The sequence below is a fragment of the Babylonia areolata genome, chromosome 5, assembly GCF_041734735.1.
Source record: "Babylonia areolata isolate BAREFJ2019XMU chromosome 5, ASM4173473v1, whole genome shotgun sequence".
Classification (NCBI taxonomy): domain Eukaryota; kingdom Metazoa; phylum Mollusca; class Gastropoda; order Neogastropoda; family Buccinidae; genus Babylonia; species Babylonia areolata.
Genome location: NC_134880.1, coordinates 42,917,540 through 42,930,936, shown reverse-complemented (window position 1 = coordinate 42,930,936; position 13,397 = coordinate 42,917,540). Strand labels below are relative to the sequence as shown.

General features: G+C 40.6%; 1 protein-coding gene across 1 annotated transcript; it reads left to right on the top strand.

Annotated features, from left to right (window-relative positions):
- Positions 1-1,687: 1,687 nt before the first annotated feature.
- On the top strand, positions 1,688-13,154 carry LOC143282081 (5-formyltetrahydrofolate cyclo-ligase-like). The gene is made up of 3 exons (XM_076587544.1): positions 1,688-1,818; positions 7,319-7,574; positions 10,671-13,154. Exons 1-3 carry the CDS (start codon positions 1,708-1,710, stop codon positions 10,886-10,888), a joined length of 585 nt encoding a protein of 194 aa, XP_076443659.1. The 5' UTR covers positions 1,688-1,707; the 3' UTR covers positions 10,889-13,154.
- Positions 13,155-13,397: the final 243 nt, after the last annotated feature.

Genomic DNA, 13,397 nt, shown 5'->3' with positions numbered 1-13,397 from the left:
CCTACTTTCCTGTCTCATTAAAGAATGATCCCATCTGTTCTTTAAAACGATAACATCTTTCTCGATTTCAATTGGCCTTATCTGGTTTCAAAGCGAACGCTGGGAACGGGTCGTTAACTGCATACAAGACGCCCCCGCTGTGGTTTTTTTTTTTCTTTTTCCGAGCAACTATTCTTAACTTTGAAAAAAAAAAAAATCAGTAATCAAATTACAATGTATTAACTTCTGTCTGTAGAATAGGAAATATATTCATCACATATTTAGCGCCAGCGTGCATCGTAGCCATTTCGACAGGACTTTCTGCATGTTGCCCTGTCAGATTGGAGGAATGTGGCAGAATGGTTAAGATCTAAGATCGTGGAGGTCTGGGTTCAACTGATTTCCCTGATAGCTCTAGCCCCTTCTCCCAAGTTTGACTTGAAAATCAAGATGAAACGACAAACTGAGGTCCCATGTGCTGCACGCACTTCAGTTGGCGCACTGAAAAAGAACCCATGGCAACAACTAAAAGTGTTGTCTTCTGGCAAAATTCTGTAGAAGAAATCCACTCTGATTGGCTCACAAATATATTGTGCATGCACTCAAGGCCTGACTGGCGTGTTGGGTTATCCGCGTGCTGTCAGGCATCTGCTTAGCAGATGTTGTGTAGCGTGTATGGATTTGTCCGTCCGAACGCAGTCACTGGCAGATGCCCCGGCGACCTTCTTGAGTAAAAGAAACTGAAACTGTCGAACTGATTGATGATTGCATCTGTATGGTGACATGTTTGAAGTAAAATGCTGTTTAAGCCAGCTGCAGTCTTGTATTATTAATAATGCAATGGCAAACGGGTATGTATGATGTTTATTGGTGCAGTCACTGAAACGGGTATGTATGATGTTTATTGGTGCAGTCGCTGAAATGGGTATGTATGATGTTTATTGGTGCAGTCACTGACGGTGAGATCGAGTCGAGTTACTTCATGAATCATCATCACCGCAGTACATCCTGTACAGAAGATGGGGATTTTTACTGCATTCGTCAAGAGGTCACGGTGTTCCATGTGAAAACTGCTCTTCAGTTTAAATAACAACATACAACACCAACAACAACAACAAATGACAACAACAACAACAACAGTAATAACAACAACAACACTTGAACTGACAACAATAATAATAACAACAATCATAATGATGATGACGATGATGATGACTATGATAAAAAAGATATTTAATTCATAAAGCACCTTTCCATGTAGAACATGTTCAATTGTACTGTACACTGCAAAAAAGCAATAAAAACAATCACCCCCCCCCCCCCCCCCCAAAAAAACCCCCAAAAACCTGACGTTTAAAAAACGCATTTAAACATTAAAACGAAAAAAGCAAACTCACATGGCTTGCCCTGCACAGATAATTATATGGGTCAGTCGACACGATGTAACCTTCCCTTGATGAAACTGGTCATCACTGACATAATTTTCAATTTGTGGCTGTGACTAAAAAAAAAAAAAAAAAAAAAAAAAAAAAAAAGGCTCACGACAAAAGCACTGATATGTGTTTGTTTGTTTTTTATTTGTTTTGTTTTTTTGTTTGTTGTCGTTGTTTTTTGGTTTTGTTTTTTCTTTGTTTTTTTTATTTTGATCATTGGACAAAAGGGAAGCAGCTCACATACAAAGTCGACGCTTTTCCTGCCACGACGGAGAGTGATCACCCCTACACGAAAATGGCGACCATGCAGCAAGCGAAAGCAACACTCCGAAAGGAGATCAAGAAAAGATTGGCTTTGCTTAGTCCCGAAGAGAAGAAACGACAGTCTGAAATAGTTATCAGTAAGGTAAGTGCTCAATTCACATTGTATTGTTTGAAACGTGCTGGTGTGTCAAACCTAGTCTGCTTTCAGTGGTTTTCTGACAACATCGGTGCAGGAGGACGGATAATGAGGTACGCATGTACCGTACCAAACAGTTTTCATGCAGGTCATTTGTGAGGGTACTCCATGGGGAATGGTTTGAGAGTTGTTTGCACTGAACAGGGACATGGATATTTTCAGTGATCGAAGCATTAGCTTACACTTACAGCAGGCAAGAAAATAACTGGCAAAGGCATAAACCTGAAGACCACCACAGTCACGATAGTGTTTGCCAAGCTGACACTGACCATCGCCTTATCTCTTCCGTGGCAAACTTTCCAAAATCTTTCTTATCTCGTTTTCCTCCAGCAGTCTGTGACCTTCAGTTTTTGACCAGGTAGAATTTTCATGAAATTCAAACACAGGTTCCAAACCCTGTGTTTGTTTATTTTCAGCGTTAAATTTAGATACCTTTTGTACAGCTGCGGCAACAGTACTTTCGGTGGATCTTTTGGAAAATAGAGGATTTTTTTGGCACACATAATATTGACTTTGTGCTTATTCTGCACAAATTTGAACCGAACTGATGAAATTTTTTTGGACAGTTTGCATTATGTGCACGCTTAACACACACAACATCCCCTTCTACACAGACTGACTGACAGACAGACACACACACACACACACACACACACACACACACACACACATACAGAGAAAGTGAGATATTCCCAGCCGTGTGTCCATAGCAACAGACAACGTTTCCATACAGTAAAATGTCATGCATTTCAACTATAGGCATCCCAGAGTTCTTAGAGTAAGACTGCTTTGAGTGGATCAGCAAGGTCATCATGGATGTAATGTTGCTTTGTTTTAATAAATAATCAAACACATCAGCTGTGTTCAGTGACTGTAATTTATGTGAAGTATGTATCAGTACGCTGAGGATATACTCATCATATAGTAAGCTTTATATTCACCAAATGAAATTTACAGAATACACTGCAGCTTCCTATATCAGTACATGTTCATCAAAACAAAATCAGCATTACTTAATCCAAAGTAACTTTACAGAAAGTACTTCAAAAGTGAGAAATTCATGTAGTATTTAGTGACTATAACTGAAATACTGTTTATGATTGGTGACAGAATCACTCATTGACTAAAAAGAAAAATAATGTGGACTGTTTAACACTGATGACCCCCCGAAAACGGAGTATGGCTGCCTACATGGCGGGGTAAAAACGGTCATGCACGTAAAAGCCCACTCGCGTACATACGAGTGAATGTAGGAGTTTCAGCCCACGAACGCAGAAGAAGAAGAAGAAGAACACTGATGACAGACTGACTAAAAAGACAGTGCCACCTTTTTGCCCCCCTGCCTGCAGGTTATTATTTGTTTACTATCACAGTGTATTTCTCTGCAGCAGTCTGACAGGGACACTCCTTTTGTTGCCATATGTTCTGTTACATGCACAAAATGCATGCTGCACACAGGACTCTAATACAGATGACTAGCACCGGAGATTAGAAAAGAGAGATAAACCACTCGCGGCAGGCCCCTTCTTACTGTCTATAACAGTGCTGAAGCCGTTTTGGGGCACACACGCAGTGCGGAAGGGTGGGGGTAAATCACCCTCTCCTTCCCCACCCGAAGGAAACTAGTCGGTTCTGACGGTTCAGCTGCAGTAAAGCGAAAGTTAAGTTATGCCTGGAATTTCCCACGTGTAGTAAGATTTGCTGTATACAATGAAAACCGATTCATTTTTGCTTGGTTTTTAGCACGTTTGCATCTGCTTGAATGTAGATAATATAAAAAGAAAATAAAGCAGCTCCCCCCACCACCAACTCCCCCCCCCCCCCCCCCCCTCTCTCGGGAGTTTTACATGGCTGTTAAAAGCATCTACGATTCTGTACTTGTATGTGTTCGTGACAAAGGTATTTATTCAGACTTTTTTCAGTGTCCAAGAGGGGTTAAACAAGGTTGTATGCTAAGCTCACAGCTGTTTTCCTTTTTCATCGGTGAATTGGCAGTGGAGTTATCAAAGAAGGGGAGACATGGAATACAAATGATACCTGGCGCAACAGATTTGCTCTTAATGCTATTTGCTGATGATGTTGTTCTCTTGTCTGACACACCCATAGGGTTACAAAATCAATTAAATGCCCTTAAGCAAGAAACAGACAGACTACAACAAACAGTGAATCTCGATAAGACCAATATTATAGTTTTCCGCAATGGAGGTCATCTTTCGACTCGTGAAAAATGGTGCTGTGGTGATAGGGAAATAAAAGTAACCAATACATATAAATATTTAGGAATGTTATTCACAACAAAATTGAGTTTGACATCTGCGTGGGATGAAGCAAACAGAAAAGGGAAAAAAGGTGTAATCCAAATTATAAAATCACTCAGGAGACTGCGTTCGACTGACGCTTTCCCTTAGTTTGGGCGGGGCAAAGGCAGCTCATGAATAATGAATGCGTCTCGCGGCGCAGGCTGCCTGGCTTCAGCAATTTCTGCAAGTGGTTTATCTCTCTTTTCTAATCTCCGCTAGCACCCAGAGCACCACTCAAGGTCCAGTGGAGGGGGTAGTGAAAATCCTGGTCCATATCGGAATAGAATAGAATAGAATAGAATAGATTTTATTGTCATGAAACCGTAAGGTTTATAAGACACAAGTGCAATGGTAAATGAATGAACGAATGAAAAACACACAATTAATCAATCAGTTAATGCAGTAAATTGCAGCAGCATTCATAAACAAATTTTCCCAATCTTGTTTGTATATATTCATCATCTGTTAGCATCACCTGACTGGGAATATGTCCTGTGTTATTCGAATTTTGAATATCCTTTAAAATTTGTTGCCTTAAGGTTTTATATTTAATACAATGATCAAGAAGATGGATTTCATCTTCCAGGATGTTACACTTGTTGCACAATCTGTTTTCTTGTGGAATATTTAAATATCTACCTTTCTCAATCTTTAGGTCATGCGCGCTTATTCTGAGTCTTCTGTGTTTGTGTCGTGGGCTTCAAGTTCAACCGGGCCCCCATGTTCATCACTATGTATGAGTGGGTTTTTGTGTGTATGGCAGCCATACTCTGTTTTCAGGGGTGTATTTGCTGGGTGTGTTCATGATTCTAATATCCACCAAATGCTGACATGGATTACAAGAGCTTCAACGTGCTTATTTGATCTTCTACATGTATATACACATGAAGCAGGTATGGGCACTAGCAGATCTGCACATTTCTTGACCTGGGAGAACAGGAAAAAACTCTACCCTTTGCCCACCAGGTGTGTTCTTCTTCATTGTTTGTGGGCTGTGACTCCCATTTTCACTTGTCTACCAGAGTTGGTTTTTACATGCATGACAGTTTTTACCCCGTCATGTAGGCAGTCATACTCCACTTTGGGGCTGACCAGGTGTGTTGAATATGGGGATTGAACTCAGGGAAGTTGGTGAGAATCCAGTGCTATAACCATTTGGCCACTGCACCTGCTGTATGGGAATCAAATATGTGGCCACTTGCTTCCAAGTCAGGTGTGTTATCACTGGGCCACTGCTCACCCAAGAAAGATCAATGGAATACGTCACTCAGTTAAGGTATACAGTATACAAACAAAAAGTGGATTAGAATCAGTCATTTGATATGAATATATGCAATACTCACAGTTGAAGAACAGGCAAAAATTATCATACTGCAGTTCAACACACATATATGATGAAGCAGGATTTTTAACAGTATTTTTTAATTGCTACAGAGTATAGGATGCACATTTGGTTTCAAAACTTTCAAACTGATGCAAACTTGGCCTGTTGGTTTGCTCTGTACAGACACCCCATTTTTAGAGCATGTCCATACACACATCATATATTTTATATAACTACATGTACACACACACACACACACACACACACACACACAGAGAGAGAGAGAGAGAGAGAGAGAGAGACTTATATATGAGGATTAAATAATAGTCATTTGAGAATTGAGTTGATTTTGATATATAAAAATATGTGAACTACACTTGCATAATCAATTAAAAATTGAATTGAATTGATACAGGTATAATCTTGTGGGTTCTAAGAGTTTTCAATTTAGGTAGCTGATAGCATTTGCCTAAAGGTAAAAGTTAGTAGCCATCTGGAAAGAAAATTGTTGCAATCACTTACGACATGTGCTGGACTTTTTGAATGAATAAAGGGGCTTGATCCAGTGAAGTGCCTGGATGATAGAATTGTCACTGCATGATGGTTCCAAGTGACATGGTGGCTCAGTGGTAAAGTGTCTGCCCAGGTAGCGAGAGAATCTGGGGATACTGGATTGAATCCCAAGCTCGCCGCTATTTTCTCCCACTCCAGTTGACTGTGAGTGGTGGTCTGGATGCCAGTCATTCAGATTAAGTGATAAATACAGGTCCCGTGGGCAGCATGCATTTTGAGCATGTGAAATAATCCACGGCAACTAAAGAGGTTGTTCCTGGCAGAATTCTGAAGCAATATCCACTTTGACAGTGAAACAAATGCCACACTTGCATGGAGAAAAGTGCACCATGGTGACACGCTCTCCCAGGGGAGAGGAGCTGGAATTTCACACAAAGAAATCTGTTGTGGTGAAAAGTAGTATAGTACAGTGCAGTACAGTGCAGTATGTACAATCCAGTACAGTACAAACAGTATTATTCCATTCATTATACTTTGATACAATATTTTACAACATAGTTGAATGAAATACAGTTCAGTATAGCACAATACATTAAAATAGAATTCAATGCAAAATAGCACAATCCAACGCAACACAGCACAACCCAGCACAACCCAACACAGCATGACACAACACGACACAACACGACACAACCGAACACAACACACGACCCAACCCAATCCAGCACAACAAAACACGACACAACACAACACAACACAGCACAGCACAACACATCCCAGCACAGCACATCCCAGCACAGCACAACCCAACCCAGCACAACACAACGCAGCACAGCACAACACATCCCAGCACAGCACAACACAACCCAGCACAGCACAACTCAGCACAAACCAACACATCACAACCCAGCACAGCACAACCCAGCAAAGCACAATACAACCCAGCACAGCACAACTCAGCACAAACCAACACAGCACAACCCAACCCAACCCAACCCAACCCAGCACAACCCAGCAAAGCACAACCCAGCACAGCACAGCACAACACAACCCAGCACAACACAGCACAGCACAACACAACCCAGCACAGCACAGCACAACCCAACCCAGCACAGCACAGTACAGTACAACCCAGCACAGCAGAACACAACACAACCTAGCACAACACATCACAACCGAACCCAGCACAGCACAACACAACACAACCCAGCACAACACAACACAACCTAGCACAACACATCACAACCGAACCCAGCACAGCACAGCACAACCCAACCCAACATCTCAGTGCCGTGTCTCTCCGGAACAGGTGCTGGCGTCCCCATGGTTTCAGGACTGTCGACGTCTGTCCGTGTTCCTCAGCATGTCGGACGAGGTGGACACGGCCCCCCTGGTCAGGGCGACCCTGGCCGCAGGCAAGGAGTGCTTCATCCCCCACTACAAGGGCGCCACCATGACCATGGTGCCTCTTCGCTCCATGGAGGACTACGATCGTCTGCCCCTCACCAAGTGGAACATCAAACAGCCCGCCGATGACCATGGCTTGCCTGACGCTTTGGAAACAGGTGCCTGTGGTGGGCTTTGTGCTGGTGGTGTGGAGTGTTGGTGTTTTTGTTGTGTTGTTAAGTGTTGGCGTTGTTGTTTGTTGTTGTAAAGTGTTGGTGTTTTTGTTTGTTGTTGTTGTTGTAAAGTGTTGGTGTTTGTGTTGTAAAGTGTGGCGTTGTTGTTTGTTGTTGTAAAGTGTTGGTGTTTTTGTTTGTTGTTGTTGTTGTAAAGTGTTGGTGTTTGCATTGTAAAGTGTGGCGTTGTTGTTTGTTGTTGTAAAGTGTTGGTGTTTTTGTTTGTTGTTGTTGTTGTAAAGTGTTGGTGTTTGTGTTGTAAAGTGCTGGTATTTTTGTTGTTGGTGTTTGTGTTGTAAAGTGTGGCGTTGTTGTTTGTTGTTGTAAAGTGTTGGTGTTTTTGTTTGTTGTTGTTGTTGTAAAGTGTTGGTGTTTGCATTGTAAAGTGTGGCGTTGTTGTTTGTTGTTGTAAAGTGTTGGTGTTTTTGTTTGTTGTTGTTGTTGTAAAGTGTTGGTGTTTGTGTTGTAAAGTGCTGGTATTTTTGTTGTTGGTGTTTACATTGTAAAGTGTTGGTGTTTTTGTTTGTGTTGTAAAGTGTTGGTGTTTTTGTTTGTTGTTGTTGTAAAGTGTTGGTGTTTGTGTTGTAAAGTGCTGGTATTTTATTTGTTGGTGTTTACATTGTAAAGTGCTGGTATTTTTGTTGTTGGTGTTTACATTGTAAAGTGTTGGTATTTTTGTTGTTGGTGTTTGCATTGTAAAGTGTTGGTGTTTTTGTTTGTTGTTGTAAAGTGTTGGTGTTTTTGTTTGTTGTTGTTTGTGTTGTAAAGTGCTGGTATTTTTGTTGTTGGTGTTTACATTGTAAAGTGCTGGTATTTTTGTTGTTGGTGTTTACATTGTAAAGTGTTGGTAATTTGTTGTTGGTGTTTGCATTGTAAAGTGTTGGTGTTTTTGTTGTTGTTGTTTGCGCTGTAAACTGTAAAGTGTTGGTGGTTTTGTTTCTTGTTGTAAAGTGTGGGTATTTTTTGCTGTTGTTGTTGTTGTTGTATGATAGTCTGTCCAATTTTGACCCTCAGAACAGCAGAGAAGGTAGCTGCTGTCCCACTATCTGGGCTGGAATTTGGTTAGAGTGTTGTTGTTGTAAAGTATTGATATTGTGATATGTTGACATTTTTTGTTGTTCATGTAAAAAGTTGGTATATTTGCACTAGCTGTAAAGTGTTGGTATTTTCGTTGTTGCTGTATAGCGTCAGTATTTTTGTTGATGTAGTTTGTTGGTATTTTTGTTGTTGCTGTAATGGTTTGGTATTTTTGTTTTGTAAAGTGTTGGTCGTTTGTTTCTAAAGTGTTGTTGTGTAAAGTATTGGAATTGTTGTTGTTATAAGTAAATATTTTTGTTGTTGCTGTAAAGTGTTGGTATTTTTGGTGGTGTTTATAAAATTGGTATTTTTATCATTGTCCAAAAGGGTTGTTCCTGGCAAAATTCTGTAGAAAAATCCACATCGATAGGAAAAACAAATAAAACTGCATGCAGGAAAAAATACAAAAAAAAAAAAGGGTGGCGCTGTAGTGTAGCGATGCGCTCTCCCTGGGGAGAGCAGCCCGAATTTCACACACAGAAATCTGTTGTGATAAAAAGAAATACAAATACAAATACAAAAGTATAGGTAATTTTGTCATTGTCTGTCCACCACCCATTCACAGAGTGGTGGGGTGAGGAAAACTGAAGTAAAGCGCCATTCCCCAAGGACAAAACACAAAACTGAAACGGGGCCACGAACCCTGATCACTGGTGCAACGCCTAACCAGTGTTCAACTAATCAACATCAGACTCTCACAGCAAAATATTTCCTCTTCATTTATTCCTGTCGTCAAACTGAAAAAAAAAAAAAAAAAAAAATCTTTATTATACTTATAAATGGTCATGATGATTAAAAAAAAAAAAAAAGTTTCATCATAGATATGTGTCAAAACTTTACCAGATGTTTTGCAAGACATAGCAGTCATAGTTTTTGGAAGATGTGCCAATTGTGAACTGACTTACCTCCCTTATCCTGGTGTTTGACAGAAGCTTGAAGCCCCTTTTCTGTGATTTCCATCTTTCTTGTCTTTTCTTTTTTTTTTTTCCCCCTTTCTTTCTGTCTTTTCTTTCAGTCTTTCAAACTTAGGAGAGAAGCTTGGGCCAGTGTACATATATCACACAGTCACAAGATGCTGTGTCATAGAGTGTGAATGTTCCAATCTTTAGATTGAGCCCAATTGTTCCACTGTGTAGCATTGATTTGGGTAGACTCTCAGGTGTGCTGGGTCTATGCATATGTACCCATCTGCTCTTACACCTCTCCCACAGCTCCCGCCCCCCTCCCCCCCTTTTTATTTCATTTTATAATAGATGTACTACAGCAGATATGGTTTATCATTACATATGGGTCTGTCAGCATACTTTGACACTTACTTGAAACTGATATCTGAAAGATGAAGTGGCAAAAAAAAAAAAAAGATTACTGCTGATTCTGTAGAAAAAAAAGGATGTAAGATAAGACTCACTTCGATAAGCAGTGCCTACATTTCAAAACAGAAGTCCATCACCAGGGACTGTGCGCCACAGTTAAATAAAAGATGAGTGCTGAGTCTGTAAAACGTACAAATGGAGAAAGTCACACAGTTGCTGAAGATGAAGCTAAGGTTTGAAACATAGACACTGTACAGTGAGTTTTATTTTACACAACCCACAGGTGTTGGTTTGTTTGTTTGTTGTTTTGATAGACTTTCTCCATGTGAGCCCTGTTGTGGCAAGGTGTTGTATCCTGGGATAGACACTTCAGTCCATCTTTCCTCACTCCACCCAGGTGTGAACGGGTACCTGACCAGCTGGGGAAGGTTAAAATAGGCAGAAGGAGAGGACTGGGCCCCGCCTTTCTATATTGAGCCCCAAGCCACAGTGAATGTGATTCACTGCCCCAGTGCGTGTGAAGGGTTGTGTGACCTTAATCTGAACCATTCCAAAATGAAAGAACAATGAGGTCCCATTTGTTGTTGCTTAACCTAACCATATGAAAACTGAAACTAAAAAAAACAAGAAAAAAAAACAAACTTATGTGCAGGGGGTCTGGACGTGATCTTCATGCCGGGGCTGGCCTTCACCCACCAGGGGGCGCGCCTGGGTCGGGGCAAAGGTTACTACGACAGCTACCTGACGCGGTGTCAGCAGGCAGGGGTCATGCCGGTCACCGTGGCTCTGATCTTTGCTCAGCAGATCGTGGACTATGTGCCACTCGGCGAACACGACGTCCTCGTCAACCATGTCCTGTCTTCCGCGTGACCGGTTTCCAGTTTCCTTTTCAGAAGTAACTCTGTAAACAAGAACAACTGACCCCCCCCCCCCCTAACCCTCCCCCTCCCTAACCCTCAACGCCCCCCATCCCCCACCCCCACCCCCCCGACCCCCCCTCAAAAAAAGGGAAAGCAGGCAGCGCACAGGGAGATTGAAGGACATTGCTGAGGGCAGGGGGAGGGCGGGGGGAAAGAACAGATCTATTGACTGGCATCTTTTATTTATGTTGCATATTTCTTTTCAGGTTTTTACAAGGCGTTTATGATAAACCCAGTCAGCTACAAACCTCTTATATATTTATGTTCTTTACAGAAATATATTTTTCAGTTTCATGTTTAGACTTTCAGTGGCTTCTGTGGTGGTCCATTTCCTTTAGTGTGCTAAAGTCAGGGAGCTGTTTCAGTGGCAGGTTTTGTGTTTTTGGCTGAAGGGATATCATCATAAGTAGTTCATTCCTTATGGCTGAAGGGATATCATCATAAGTAGTTCATTCCTTATGGCTGGAGGGATATCATCATAAGTAGTTCATTCCTTATGGCTGGAGGGATATCATCATAAGTAGTTCATTCCTTATGGCTGGAGGGATATCATCATAAGTAGTTCATTCCTTATGGCTGGAGGGATATCATCATAAGTAGTTCATTCCTTATGGCTGAGGGATATCATCATAAGTAGTTCATTCCTTATGGCTGGAGGGATATCATCATAAGTAGTTCATTCCTTATGGCTGAAGGGATATCATCATAAGTAGTTCATTCCTTATGGCTGGAGGGATATCATAAGTAGTTCACTCCTTATGGCTGGAGGGATATCATCATAAGTAGTTCATTCCTTATGGCTGGAGGGATATCATCATAAGTAGTTCACTCCTTATGGCTGAAGGGATATCATCATAAGTAGTTCACTCCTTATGGCTGAAGGGATATCATCATAAGTAGTTCATTCCTTTGGTGTTGGACATTCAGGGACATGTTATGTTTTAATGGCTGGTTTTGTATAGAATCTAAAGGATATTACCATACATACCTTATTCCTACTGTAATATAAATTTAGGAACCAGTTTTAACAGCAGTTTAAGTGTATGACTTTAAGGGATATTACCATAAGGAGGTAATTCCTATTTCAGTATCCTAAATTCAGGGACCTGTTTTGTGGCAGGTTTTGTGTATAATTGAATGGATATTACCATAAGGAGGTATTTCTTATTTCAGTATCTTAGATTCTAGGACGTGTTTTAACAATGATTTGTAAAACCAAAGAGATACTGCCTTAAGGGGATAATTCCTATTGTAGTATAATATATTCAGGGACCTGTTTTGTGTGTAGTTGATGGGATATTAAGTAAGTTATCACTACTGTAGTGTAATTAATATTGAGAACTGTTTTAACATCATATTCCATGTGCAGTTGAAGGGATTTTACCAAGAGGAGGTAGTTCCTATTTTAGTATTCAAAAGTCAGGGACCTGTTTTCAGTCGCAGTTTCGTGTATAGTTGAAGGTATAATACCGTAAGTAGGTAATTCCTGTTGTCTAATAAATTCAGGGACCTGTTGTAATGGCATGTTTTATGTATAGTTGAAGAGATATTATCTTGAGGGAATTCCTGTTTTAGTATGACAAATAGAGGGACCTCTTTTAACAATAGGTTCCGTGTGTAGTTGAAGGGATGCTACCATAAAGAGGTAGTTCCTGTTTTAGTATCCTGAATTCTGGGATGTGTTTTTACAGCAATTTTTGTGTGTACGTGAAGCAATATTACCATTTATTGATGTTGTTACCCATTTTCTGAGGTTTAAAGGTGTATTTTGAAGGGTATGGTACTTTATTTTCTTATAGATTTAGTCACTACACTAATGGGCAGTCGTCTCTCTGTTGATATGTACCACAACCAGTGTTGTCAAAAACATGATGGCATGCATTGACAAGTGTCAGTTCATGCCCATGACATGGGTCATTTCACATGGTTTTTAAACCTAACTCTTGCTCAGAATAGAAAAGAAATATTAAGTGGACATTAGATACAGAAGTTTGTCTACAACATAGATTGAAAATCTTGTACAAACACAAATGATGCAGGAATTTAGATATCTGTGCACATACACATAAGTGATTTAGACGGGTGGATGACATGCTGTGTGTCGTTTCTCACCTGCCTGCTTTGCAAAACACAGAAAGATTCGTTGAAACAGGTCCCAGGCTTTTAGGAAATGATGATGAGAGGAAAAAGGAAAAAGAAGAAGAAAAAGACAGACACAGAGGAGAGAGAGAGAGAGGAGGAAGAGCATTTCAGGTATGGTCAGACTGTCCTGCTCATTTGCAGAACTTTTAATCATCCTCTGATTTCTCGTTTCATTAAAAAAAAAAAGAAAGAAGAAAAAAAAAAAGAAGAAAAAAAAAGTTCTCAAACTTCAATTCAGGATACTCAACCAGAAAATGACTTGCTTCCCCCTTTGTGTTGACTGGGACTGTGGCATGTAGGGGCATCAACCTCAAGTT